This window comes from Nyctereutes procyonoides, unplaced genomic scaffold, assembly GCF_905146905.1.
Source record: "Nyctereutes procyonoides isolate TBG_1078 unplaced genomic scaffold, NYPRO_anot_genome, whole genome shotgun sequence".
In the NCBI taxonomy this organism is placed as follows: domain Eukaryota; kingdom Metazoa; phylum Chordata; class Mammalia; order Carnivora; family Canidae; genus Nyctereutes; species Nyctereutes procyonoides.
Window position 1 is genome coordinate 20,607,219 of NW_026575020.1, and position 13,709 is coordinate 20,620,927.

The window sequence follows — 13,709 nt, forward strand, 5'->3', positions numbered from 1 at the left end:
TAGCAAACAAGGCTGGAAGATAGGGTGGGCATGAAAGCACTTTGATGCTTATGGGAGAACAGATGTGGGATTGCTGACAAGCCTTCCAGGAAGTTTGCACAGGAAGAAGTGATGGGGGTGGGGAGGGCCAGAGAGGGAAGCATCCGACTCCACCCAAGGTGAGTGGAGTTGCCTTTCCCTGAAGCATGAGATTCTTGACAAGAGCATCTGACAGCCTGACAAGAGGGAGGGAAATGGTGAACTATGGTTTTATGCATGTTGTAGCCCGGTCCTCAACGGCCCTGGAACGCAGATAACTCACTACAGGGGAAGGCGAGAGGAACGAAGTTCGGAGATGATTCGACTCCGGGAAGCAGAAGCACGATAAAAATGATTCTGCTCTTTAAAGCCAAATGACTTGTAAGATACATACTCAGAGCAGTGGGAAATAAAGCTGGGGGGATCTGGGAAGGCTCCTTGGAGGAGGTGACTGGCTCTAGGCAGGATCCTGAGGTGGAGGCCGAGAGAACTGCCCCAGGCAGGGGACAGCACAGGCAAAAGCAGGGCTTCAGGAACAGATCCATGGGGTGGAGGGAGGTCATGAGGTTGGCTCACGGTCCATCCTAACTTTCGCTTCTCGAGGGTGTGTGTGACTCCACCAAGGGTCCCTCCCCGTGGGGCGATAGCTGGGAGTCCTCCAGTTGGGGGCACCCCGGAAGGGAGTCCCGGTGAACTGGCGAGCTTGGGCTCCGCTCCAGGCTGTTCTCTGAGAGGCTCGCCTGTTTACCACTTGGCTGCAGAGCAGATGGATGACGCCGAGGCCACATTTTTCTCCCCGAGAAGCGGGGAAAATGAATCTCACCAAGTGTTGCCCACACCATCCGACCAGGTTCCGCATCCATCTCGGCCGGGGGCTGCTGACAGAGCCCTGGCCTGTGCCTTCCCCCGCTCTGGGGCCCAGGGAGAGAGGGAGACAAGAACATTCCTCCGTGCAGCTCCTTCTCTCCCCGCGCTGGGCCTCTGACCTGGATGGCGCTCGCTCGGGAGCAGGTGTAGCCCCAAGACAGAGAAGGGGAGGCAGTGTCGGGCTAGAGGAGGTGGAAAGCTTTGCCTTCAGGCCCCATAGCCTTACAGGGTCTTAGCGCGTGATGCAGGGCAGTCATTTCACTGAACCTGCAAAGGTCAAGTCTGCCTGGGGTGAGGCAGCTGGGAAGACGCAGTCCGTGAAATTCTAGGACTTGAGGCGAATCATTCTACGGCTCTGGGTCTTGCTTTCTCCTGGAATTGGAACGGATTCCTCCCAGTGTTGGTGAGTGATGATGCACAGGGGACGGCAAGCTGCGATACGAATGTCCCACCATTTATCGAGGGCTCACTGTGTGCCTTAGGCTGTATGGAAAAGAGGGTCGGATCTTCACAAGAACCTTGGGGACCAGGCCAACGTCAGTCCCATTTTACACTTTGGGTAACTGAGATGCTGACTTGAGGTGACTTTCGAGAAGGAAATGGCAGACCTAAGACTCAAACCCAGCCCTGTTGGCTCCATCATCTTTTCTTCTTACTTAGGTGATGTGCCCACCCCCCGGGTGCAGGGACTTTTGGGGCCCCTGGAACTTAGAGAATCTCACAGAGAAATAAATAATCAAAAGAAGGGATTTGAGGATCTCGAGAGAGCCCTTGGGGAAAGCATTCCCATTCCAGGATGCAGGTAACACCTAGTGGTGCTCCATCTCTCAGGGGGCCCCAGGCCTCTGCTGCCCCTCTGCATCATAGCCATCTTTCTTTCTTTTAAAAAAATGTTTATTAATTTTTAAAAATATTATTTATTTATTTATTTGACAGAGAGAGAGAGAGAGAGAGAGAGAGAGAGAGGAGAATGAGTGGGGTGAGAGGCAGAGGGAGAAGGAGGCTCTCCCTTGAGCAGGGATCCCTGACCTGGGGCTCCATCCCAGGACCTTGAGATCATGACCTGAGCTGAAGGCAGATGCTTAACCACTTAAGCCACCCAGGCACCCCATAGCCATCTTTCTAAGACCTGATCTTCTGGGGCCACTCTGCCAGTCCTTGTGGGTGCACTCTGGCCCCAGGAGACAGCCCTCATGCCTGGTTTGGCTCTACCTGCCTTCCCAGTCGGCTTGCTGAGCTCTGGGGGAGAAGCCTTGTGTGTTTCCCAAATCCCTGGTTCCTTCTCCTTCTTCTGTGTCTCTCTGGAGTCTTGGTTTCTTTCCAGCATGAGTTCTCCTTACCTGGTGTCTGGAAGGAGGTTTTGATCTTCCTATGTGGACTTTAGAGTTTGTTCCACCTCCTTCCCCACACCTGGGGAAACCCTCCAGGCGAAAAGGTAGAGTGTTTTTATGAGAAAGGGGTGACGACTAGAGGAGCCTGAGCACTGGGCGGTAGGTGTTCTTACAGTCTGGTCTTTGAGTACAGCTCGAGCCATGCCTGCCTAGGAGCTGTGGGTCGTGGCTGGGCCGGGGAAGGCGGGAGCCACTCACTGTGTCACTGGGGACCAGCTGGGGCTGCCTCCCCACCTGTGGGCCCCAGGGCGGTGGAGATGGGGCTGAGAAGCTAGATCCCTGCACATTCATTCCTTTCCAGCAGAGGGGCCTGGAGTACAGAGTAGCCCAAGTAGAATCACACACCCTCGGGTGCTCAGTCTCATGGGGGGTCTGAAATGCAGGCCTCGGAAGGGGACAGGAATAGGGAATGGAGAGGGGAGCCCTGGCAGCAGGCTAGCCAGCCTGTGAGCACAGCCCAGAAAGGTTACTGTGAGATAAGCTCCCTGCATTAGGCTGGGCCACCCTGAAGATCTATACCTCTACCTGGCTGCTTGCTTCTGGCCCACAGTAGTCCTCTGAGCCCTGTGCCAGGTTGAGGAGTGGCAGCAGGGTCTGTGTGGCCTGGCAAGCCGCTCCCTGGCCTGCCTTACCTGAGGGCCTGCTTCTCTGAGCTGTGTCCCTGGCCTCGGCTCCAGGGGCCGGCTCTCTCGAAGCATTCCTACTCTTTATGATGTCACTTGGGCCAAGATCAAGACACTCCATCCCTCTTCTCCCAGCACCCACAGAAGATTCAGTTCAGACCTCCTAGTTCTAGAACAGCTCCAAGGAACATCAGTAAGAACTCTGTCCTGAAGACTATTTTAAATGCAGGTATTATGACACGAGGCTGGATTCAGATCTCCTTTGGGTTGTCAGATGAATTGATTGAATCCCTCCTGCCTCCAAATTAGCAAAACATCAATATTTTTTTTAGGGACTCCAAGCCTCTCCTCCAAATTGTTGAAGTACCCCCAGAGAGACGGCTCAGTCTGAGAGAAAAGTCCCGCATCTGAACACCAAGCTGGAAAAAAAAAAAATTGGAGTATCACATGGAGAATCAGATCATGTGTCATGTCACTTTAGAAAATTCATCTTTCCCTGGAAAATGATAAAATAATAGCTAGCATTTACTAAGCTGGACATTTTCTGTTTTTTTTTTCTTTTTCACATGCAATAACTCATTTCATCTTCTCAAGAACCCTATGAGGTGACTGCTATCTCATCCCCATTTCATAGACAGGGAACTGACCTTAGGGAAAAATTAACTCCGCTGCCTTCCAGGGCGAGGCCATATCCGGGTGACCCCCGAGTCACTTGGGATGCCCTTCACGTCCAGTCAGCCTCAGCGGGGCTTCCTCCATCCACAAGAGAGATATTAATCTCTCCAGATCTCTGTCCTCTTTCCCACAGAAGTCTTCATGACTTCTGTGCAAAGAGTGTCAGCTCAGACAACCAGGGTGCACCCACCCCCTCCATGAGGGCTTCTGGTCCTAGGTTCTACCTCACTAGGCTCCAGTCCAAAATAAATCATTTCATTAGAGGTAATAACATAGTCCCTTTAACTGCAAAGTGTTTCCAAATAGAGGGCCCTCCAGTCTGCTTTAATGAACAGATAAGAATCTTTGTAATTAACTCAGTGACGGCTCGCATGTAAATGGGAATTCTTCTGAGTGCCATGAGAATATTTATTTATTGTTTTAAGTATGGGATAAATATGCTCCTCACCACTCCTCCCTCCAACAAGGTCCTATACAGTCAAGCCCACTCCCACCCTGAGGTTATTTCCGCAGATGGACAGTGGCAACTCTTTGCAGAGAGCCCCTGGGTACCCTAGAGCCCAGAGTGTCTGTCCTTATTCCAGCCCCTCGCTGTTAGGCCCACCGTCCTTCCTTCGCAACTCTGGGCCTTCCTGCCTGGTGGCATGGTGGGGCTGGGAGGGCTCTGCCCCCATCATGTGCTCAAACATTAGCTGCCTCTGCTTGTGACCGCACTGGGCTGTAGTGTGCAACCGCCGTGTGCATATGCGTGTGTGTACATGTATGCATGTGTGTGTTGTGTAAGTATGCATGCATGTTGGGGGCAGCCAGTTTGGCGGGCACATGAGTGAGTAGCAGTGCTCAGAGAGTGTGCGTTTCTGTGCACTCTGTGCGCGTGTAGGGAGTGTGTTCCCCGAGTGCTCAGTTCACCCTGCCACTCCCCAGAGCCTAGTTTCTCATCTTCTGACAAAGGCAGCGATTTAATCACCGGGTACTCCTTGTGCTTTGTTGTGTCTGTTCATTGAGCAGGGTTTGCTGGGGTGGAGGGTCACCTCATGGCTTTGGCATCTCTGGAGATTTCCTAGAGAAGCCCAGATGCTGAGGATGCTCTTTGCTTCCCCTCTTCCCCTCTACCCTCCCCTGGGGAAGTAGTCCCTGCCCAGAGGGCTCACCACAGTCCAGCTCCCGTCCCCTGGGCCCACCCCTTCCCATCTCACCCAGGGGACTGGAATATGGACCAAAGCAACTAGGAAGAGGTGGGCAGAGGCAAGAGGACCCCATGGAGTGGGCAAATGTGTGTGAGGGAGGCGGCCCTAGACCAGTGTCCTATCCAGGGGAGGGGTGGACTCCACCCTGTCTCTTGGAGGGCAAAGTATGTGTGGAGTCAGTGGTAGGAGTAAATAATGAGAGGCAGAGAGCAGGGAGGCTAGGGGGACCCTTCACTCTCTGCAACTTTCTTCTACCCTCTTCCCTGATAGGTCCATGGGGCCAGGCTGTAGGTGGAGTCCACTTTCAGGGCAAGTGCTGGGCTATGTGCTAAAGATGGGGCACAGAGATCCAAGCCAGGGCTCTACTCATTTTCCCTCTGCTTGCTGTCAGTTCTCCAGGCTGGCAGGACCTCCCCTGGAGGGAGGAGCTGCAGGGAGCAGCCCCAGTGCCCCTGCCTGAGGTCCAGTCTAAGCATCCAGGGAGGGGGTGCCAGGCACAATGATTCCTGTGCTTGAACTTATGTATATGGGTCTGCATATGGGTTGCCTTTGGGCTTCTGATGGGAGGGCACAAAGGCTCAGTCCGGGGAGGGCCGTCTGACAATAGCTCGTCCAGAGTCCTTGTCTCACAGAGGAAGGCCAGAGACTCATGCCAGGTCTCACTGTGAGGGGGCTTGCCCAGGGGACTGGAAGCCAAGCCTCCTGGCTCTGATCCAGGCCTCTCCACTGGGTGCCAGGCACCTTTTCCTCCCTGAGAGGTGGAAAGGGTTGGGGCCATCTCCCCAGCCTCTCTCATGCCTGGACAGCAGTGCTCTCTCCAACAGCCCAGGGCTGCTCCAGGGTCACCTGAGGGATAGTCACTTCCTCCCATCCTCACACCCATTCCTCTTGGTCAGGTTCCCTTAGGGCTCCCTTCCTTCTGCCAGGGAGAAAAAAAGAAAAAAAAAAAATCCATCTCACCTCCTAAACCTCTAAGTGCTGATGCCTGACTTCCCAGCCATCTGGTAGACCCCTCTTATGACTCCCCTCAGTGCCACCAGCAGCCCTGCTCCAGGCTGTCTTTCTGGGTTAGCCGTCTGCCTTCCACATTTGCTTCACCCCTCCGCACTGTGGGCTAAGTGCACGCAGCAAGTACTGTGTGCTTACTTGCACCTGTTTGTATACACCACGTACTTTCTTCAGGGTGTGACCAGGCTTATCAGATTAGGTGTTTGTCAAGGGCAGATGGCTTGTTTCCCCCCTCAGGCTGGGAGCTGCTGTAGGAGAGGGCCCGTTCCTCTTCTCTAAGACTGGGAGCTCCCCTGGGACAGCACCGGGTCTCTCTCATAAGACTGGGAGCTCCCTGTGAGCAGGGGACCTTGCAAGCTCTGTCTTAGCCCAGAGACTCACTGCCTCTCTGGCACACATGGATAGTAATCATTCCTACCCCCCTTTTCTCCTCCATTATGCTCTTCTCACCCCAATACGGCAAATCCAAACCCATGGTGGCATCAGGTAGAGGATGGCAGAGCTGGCAAAGCTTTGAGGACAGCTACTTGCCAGGTCAGTTCTGAGCTGGAGGCCATCAGCCAGCTACTTGCCCTCTCTGTGTTCCTGTCTCTTTAACACGGCATTAATAACTCCTATCTCTCTAGACTCTTCTCAGCAATATTGGTGTTGAGACACTGTGGCCTCGTGAGAGAGGCCAGTGGACACTGCCTGGTGGTGGTGATTTCCATGTTCATAGAAATGAGGAAGTGAGGACCCAGAGCTGGTGATATATCAGCTGAAGATCACACACAGCAAATGTACTGTCAGACTCCAGGAGTCCTTACCAACCCGTCTTAGGAAGTATCATCGCTTCAAGTGAGAATTTCCTTCCTCTGGCCCATTTGTTGTATTTTCAGCATTCTCAGTTTGGCTCCAAGACCTCTCCTTCTCCCGAAGCCTTTCCTTAAAGGGAGCATCGTGTCTGGCACTTAGTAGGCACCTGTCAAGATTTGTTGAAGACAGGCAAGGAGGTGCAGGCAGGGCTGGTGTGGGTGGGGCAGGGGGTGGGCAGGGAGCTGAGCCCCAGGGCTGGGACAGGCTCGACGTGGTTTCCCTGTCCCTCCAGCTTTGCCTTTGCCAGGCCTGGCTGTCTAAGAAATCTCATTTTGCTAGCAAGCTGATTCATGGGCCTGGTGTCCCGCTGCTCCCTGAGCAGCTCTATGTCAATAACTATTCTTTACAAGGTCCCTCGATTCATTTTCGGGGTTGAAGACAAATTTTTAAAGAGAAGTTCAGTGCCAGGGCCATTCCAGAGGGGCTGTTAACTTAATGTCCTGCCTCGTTCCCTCCAAGCCTGCTCCCTCTTGAACTGCACAAGGGTCAGGACTTGCCATTTCTAGCAATTGCTTCTGAGTTCTCGCATTTAGACAGGGGGTGAGGAATGAAGAGAAAGGGGCTCTGTTACAGGACAGGGTGGCAGGCACAGCAGAGTTTGCCATGTAACTTTGGGCCAACTGTCCCCTTCTCCCGGTCCTTGTTTCCCTGTGTGTGAAAGCATGGATGCTGACAGACACCATGTTGATAGCTTCCACTTTGTTTCCTGGAATGGCCTGGTCTCTGAGGTTCATTTGGGAAGGAGGTCTCGGTGTCGAGCAGTGACTGGTGTCCTCTCCCTGCCCTCCATCCCCATGCGGGACAAGGTCATTGGCAATTCCACACCTGAATGCCACTGTGTCCACTCAGCTCTGTTCCCCCTGGCCCTGGTCCCCCTGCTGCAGCATCCTCCTAACTGGGTCCCTGGCCTCCCCAAATCTTCCTTTCATCACCTGGTCAGAGGGAAACGATCTGAACCTCAAGTCTGAGCCTGAGTCTCCAGTCCATGCTGAGCCCACTACACTGCCTCTGAGCTTTGCAACTTTGCATGTGTGTTTTGGGTCTCCCTTACCACTGGGAACTCATATTCCAGAAATATGTGCATAGAGAAACAGAAATAATATGTGCAGAGATATGTCAGCGAAAGAAACTGGGGTTTCTTTCCATGGGGTATGGAGTATGCAGCCTCTAGGCCTTTACATGCACTGGCTTCCCTTCCTTGAATAACTCTAGGCCCTGTCCTCAGCACACACAGTTTGATAATGTCTCCTCCCTCCTCCTCTGTGTTCCACCAACCCATGGTAAAGCTATCATATATGCCATCAATCATTACAGACAACCATGGACAGCTGGCATGTCCATCTTCCCAGCAGGGCTGGGGCTCCGAGAGGACAGGTCCCTGGTTTTGCCTCCATGCTGCCCAGGAGGTCCCAGTGCCCAGTAGGAGCTTAATGTGTTAAATAAACAAATGGATCCTGAACATTAAGGCCTGAGATACTTCATTTTCTGAGAACCTCCACAAGCAGGGTCTGTGCTAGGAGCTTTGGTCCTCATGACCACCCTATGGCTACCACAATCCGCTGAGCAGATGATTACGGAGGCAGGCTTCCTTCCGTGGTGGGTGACAGCATTTGAGGTGGGCGCCACTGCAGCCCTAGTTCTGTCCTTGGTTCCTTGTGGGACAGATGCTGGGGGCTGTAGTCACCTGTCTGGGGCACTGGAGGAGGCAGCCTTGGCTGGGCTCTTGCTCTGGCCAGGCCTCCTGTCTCTGCCACCCCCACTCCTACCCCCACCAGGGCTGCTGCCCATCCTGGGGAGTGGTGACCCAGGGCCATGGGAAGCCATGGGCATACACACAGGTCAGATGTGCCCTCACAGCCTATGGGTGAGCCCTTGGCCTGTTGAGAGAGAGAGAGGCCCACTCAATGGCCTTTGCTCTCTCCTGCCTGGCTCTCGGACACAGAGACCCCCAGGCTTTCCTCCATGGAGAAGGGAGGCCTCCTTGAGACCTGGTGACCGTGACAGCGGCGGGGAGTAACCTGCTCCGGGAGGTGGAGTGAAGGTGGAGAAGGAATCCAGGGTGAGCTCAGGTATGCACAGCAACGCTTTTTCACCCCTTTCTTTATCCTTCGGTGCCCTCTCACCCCCTGCAAGCCTTTTCTCTGGAGGCCCTGAGGCTTGGCCCACCCTCCCGAGCCAATCATGGCAACTCCTAGAAGAGGCAGATCTTTGTGAGGTCACATTTCTGGGTCAGCGAATCCGTCCTCTCCTGATGCGGGTGGCCCCTCAGCACCAGAGGGTCCGAAGGGATGTGGATGTTAGAGGAGCAGCAGGCCTGCAGCCTGGTTCAGCCGTGTTGTGATCTCATGTCATTTAGTGTGCCCACAGTGTGCATGAGCGTGCGTGTGCACGCACAAGGACGAGACACAGAGCCAGGCACCATGTACTTTCTGTTCTCTGGGGGCGGCTGCTCCGGCCCCATCTGGTCACCCCCATTTATTTAAGAAAATCTGACACAGTGGTGGGTAGAACCCAAGAGAGAAGTGGGCTGTGGGCTGGGAGCGATAGGGGAGATGCCCGGCTCCCTGCTGTCTTTGCCCATCCCCAGGTCCTCCACAGCATCCCCTGGTGCCCTCTCCCCCCTCCCACCAGATTCTGCTCCCTGGGGGGGATGGGTGGCTGCCCCTGCAGAGAGGAAGGAGTGGTCAGCAGAGCAGGAGGGGCCTCTAAGGCGCGTAGTGTTGTCCTCACTGTGGGCTCAGCAGGGGGATGGGGCCTCCCTGGGCCGCCCAGACCACAGTGTTGGGGCTTGGCTTGCTAGGGCTTCTCCCCATTTAGGCCCCTGCCCACAGCCCATGGGGACAGAGGAGGGAGTCCTGAGATCTCAGGAAGGTGCCTGCCTTGGCCCAAATAAGACCTCTCTGTAGGGCTAGCTCCCAGGTCCTGGGACGGGACTGGGGGGTACCTGGAAGCCAGCAGATGCTACAAGTGTCTCCCCATCCCCCAATATTTTGTCCACAGCAAGATCCTCAGCAGGGTAGGCAGCCGCCGCCTCCCCACCCTGAAGGACAGAAATCCCTGAATAGTGGTTTGAGAAAAGTCTTTGTGCAGCTTGTGACACAAGACCCCCCCAGAAGCTCCCCCACACAGGGGGAAGACAGGGGACATGGGGGGCAGGGGCACAGTGTGGGCCCCCCTCACCCCAAGCTTGGCCTCCACGCCTCACTTTTGGGGCCGGGGGTCATCTAAGATGGGAGGATGTTCAGAAAGGGTAGAACAAGGCCTGGGATCGCTTTCGTCCTAGCAAGCTCCTGAGGAAGGAGCCGTCCGCCTTCGGTGGCAGCCTCAGGTACGGGGTGAGGTGGCAGGAAGGACCGCGTGGGGTAGGCGGCCACCCAGCACAGAGCGAAGCTGCAGGGGCAGGGAGTACAAAATCCACTTCAGCCGGCCTGCATCAGTGTGAGCGGGGGTCCCAGCTGTGTCCCACACACAGCCCACCCCCCGGGGGGACGGCGCCTCTATGCCATCTCTTTGATTCTGCGCATATAATTGTGCAGGTCCGGGGGCGCAGTGGGCCGCGTGCTGCCTGCCACATCTGGGCAGCCCCAACCCAGGTCCTCTTCGTCCTCCTCATCGTCTTCCCCGGCAGGCACCGAGTCATAGGCCAGCTCCTCCGTGGGCAGCGTGGTGAAGGTGGTAAACTTGACCCGCTTGCGCTTGGAGGTGGGTGAGCTGGCAGGGTCCTCGGCCTGGTCCCGGGCCGAGCCGCCCGAGGAGCCGTCGCCCCGCCCGTGCACCTGGCTCTGCACGCTGGTCTGTGAGCTGCCGCTGCTGTGGTGGTCGCCGTGGCAGCAGGCGGGCACCGTCTCCAGCGGGTTGCCAGCGGGCGGCGACAGCTCCCCCTGCACCCGCAGCGGCTGCCCGTTGCCCAGGAACACCCAGTGGTGAGAGTGGTCCATGCTGGTCTGGCCCTCGGGCGGGATGCGCTTGTGCCGGTAGCGCAGCACGAAGACGATGCAGTTGATGAGGAAGACGAGGATAGCGAGGCAGAAGACGCCCAGCAGCGCGTACATGCCGATCTCCAGGTCCGTCAGCCCGCGGGGCATCTGCAGGAAGCCGGTGGGCAGCGGCAGGAAGTCTTCCGTGGGTGGCACCGCGGGGCTGGCAGTGCCCGGGCCTGGGGCCTCGGCTGCAGGCACCCCAGTGCCGGGTGGGCCGGCGCCCCGGGCCTCGTCCTCGCCCCCGCCGGGGCCCGGCTGGCTGGGCCCCGGGTAGTCATAAGTGGGGTCCTCCTCATCCCGCCCAAAGTGCACCCGCAGGCCCACGGGCGTCGTGGCCAGCACGCTTTTGCGCTTGGTTTTCTGGCAGGTCTCGGCGATGGTGAGCTCTGCGCGAAGCAGTTCCCCGGCCCCCTCGGCCTCCGCCACCACCAGCGGAAAGGCCCGGTCCTGGGTCACCGTGGCCACCCGCTCGTCCAGGCTGCTCACCAGCAGCCCGTAGTCCCGGGGGCTGTAGAGGGAGAGTGGGGCTGTGGTGCCATCACTGTAGGAGAGCCAGAGGCTCAGGAGGGCTTCCTGGAGGAGGAGGAGGAGGAGGAGGAGGAGGAGAAGGGGACAGGGGTTAGAGAGCTACTCCTGGCTGGTTTCACTGCTACATGCTGTGCAGATGCCAAGCTCTGTGAGGACAGACGCTGCGATAATCTGGCCCCCTGCTGAATTCCCAGCACTGGAACCTTGCCCAGCAGGTGGCAGGTGCTTAGAGACAGCTGTGGGAGCAGGAAGTCCTCCTCTGGAGGCTGGGGCAGGGTAAGGGGAACATTATGGCCTCATACTGCACCATGCAGGTCCCTGTCTCCCCTTGATGAGCCGAAACGTATATCCTGCCTTACGGCCTACCTCGAGTCCGTTTTGCTGCAGGAGTAACCCCATTATCTCCATGCCTGACCTTGGGATCATCCTCATTAAACATGTGGAGGTTGAGGAGAACACATACCCCATCCAAGCCTTCTCCTCCGTTAAAACATTCTGAGAATTGCCCTCCCTGCAGATGAGGGAGCAGGGCCCCGAGAGGAGGGACTGGCCTGGGATCATGGAGCAAGTTAGGGGCAGGGGATTCTTGGGTCAGTGCTCGACACCTGCCTTCTTGCTCCCTGTGCTCCTGCCCGTCACCTCTCCACCGCTGTCTTGTAGCCTGTGTCCTGGTGTGTCAGGGGTGGGGGGAAGGCTGTAGTTGGGGCTCCAGAGATGGGTGAGGGTAATTCCTGGGTGTGGTGGTGGGCAGAGATGGTGATGGGCATTTTGAGAATCCAGAAGGGGGAACCCTCAGCAGGAATATCTCGGGGTGGCAGATGCAAGGATCGAGACCTTGGCCAGCCTCCCTGTGCAGATGGCAGGGGAACGGGGTGGGCCAGGTGTGAAGGGCACCACGGTAGATGGATCTCCCATTAAAGCCCTAATCTAGGGGCCTCATGGCAGAGGGACAAGCTCGAGTCCCCTTCTTCCTTCCACACCCCAAGCCCCCAGGTTGGCAAGCTGGGCATCTGGTTACCTGCTTGAGGAAGCTGAGGGTCTGTTGGGCAGCTGTGGTGGCCAGGATGGTGTGGCTGCTCCCTGGGCTGGGCCGCAGGGAGAGGGCCAGGCTGGCTACCACCTGGGCCTGCAGCTGTGTGATGCTGACTTTCTCCTCCGTCACCGTTAGCAGCGTTTCCCCGAGCACAGACTCCGTCAGTGGAGACACCACCTGAGGCAGAGTGGGACAGAGGTGGGCAAAGGCCAGGAGGGCAGCACTCCCAGGATTCCCAGCCAGGGAGGAGTCCGAGTGCTGCTGGAAAAGACGCCTGGAACCGGGGGGAAGTGGGGGCAGGCTGGGAGGCAGGACTCTCGGGCTCTGCCTTAGGGCTGTACCAGGATCCAGAGGCCAGGTGAGTTTCAGGGGCTCATGAGAGCCAGGCAGGAACACGGATGAGAGAGGTGGGCAGATTTTAAGGTACACAGTAGCCCCACATAGTGATAAATAGCAACGGATGTTTGGCCTCAACGTCAGAGGCACAAAAGGGAGTGGTGGGGTCCTGGCAAAGAGAACTCGTCCTCATGCAGGGAGGGCACCAGTATTGACTCCAGCCAATGATTGCCACGTGGACACAGTGTTGCCAGATGCATGTTTTGCAAAACGAGAAATCTAGATTTTTTTAAAAAAACTGAGACAGCTCCCCATGTTTCAATGTTGGATCAGTTGCTTTACAGATAAGCACATCTGCAGGTAGATTCTAGCCAACCGGTCACACAACTGACAATCTCTTAGGGGATGATTTCCACCCAGTTGTAGAGAAGGAGGGTCAGAGTTGAATTCCTAGGTGCCCGGATTCCCTTTCCTGCCCCCTCTCCTCACCCACGCGTGCTCTCAGGGACGCACCCTGAGCCATACAGAGGTGGTAAAGGTTGACAGGGTTTGCAGGGAGAGCCTTCACCAAGGGGAAGTGGAAGGTGATCACCTCTGATGTCGGGATTTCAGGAAGGGGGAGGGTGGGGGAGGAGGAAGAGTGTGTTGTTTTGGGGGCCTGCTGGGGTTGACCCAGGAGGCTGAGGCCCTAGGAATCCTGTCCCAGGAACATTCCTGTTCTCTGCCCACAGGTAACCAAGGCTACTGGCAGGGCCCCTGCCTACCTTGAAGGGGGTGGTGCCGGGCTCCAGGCCCGCCAGCGTGCTGCTGTCCACCATGCGTGCCACTCGGGGGTCACCCACCCGCATGAAGTCGCTGACCAGGTCGGTGACCTCCACCAGCCAGTCCGGGCCCAGCATGGTGACCACCTGGTCGGTGCCCTCGGATGATGTCGTGTGGAACTGGGTGAAGACCTGTAGGGTGGCATGCTGGTACTGCAGGGTGCAGCCACGGCTCACGCTCTGGCGTCTCTCCTCTTCCTCCTCATCCTCATCCTCGCTCTCCCGGGCTGACCTGGGGTGGGAGGTGGAGTGGAGGGGGGTAGGCGGGGGTGGTCAGGACTCCTCACCTGCCTCTGAACTGCACAAGTCACTGTCTGCCCCCTGCCCCGCTGGCTCCTCCCCTGCTCCCTGAGAGCCTCCCCCCTGCCCCACTCCTTCTGCCAAGCC

General features: G+C 56.8%; 1 protein-coding gene across 1 annotated transcript in view; it reads right to left on the minus strand.

Annotated features, from left to right (window-relative positions):
* Positions 1 to 9,047: 9,047 nt before the first annotated feature.
* The window catches only part of TMEM132E (transmembrane protein 132E), a 55,305-nt gene continuing 50,643 nt past the window's right edge, over positions 9,048 to 13,709 (minus strand). The window contains exons 7-9 of the mRNA XM_055331058.1: positions 13,266 to 13,554; positions 12,151 to 12,342; positions 9,048 to 11,177 (exon numbers count right to left, since the gene is read on the minus strand). Coding sequence (XP_055187033.1) covers positions 10,122 to 11,177; positions 12,151 to 12,342; positions 13,266 to 13,554 — 1,537 coding nt within the window. The 3' untranslated portion in view covers positions 9,048 to 10,121. The remainder of the gene's footprint in view (positions 11,178 to 12,150; positions 12,343 to 13,265; positions 13,555 to 13,709) is intronic.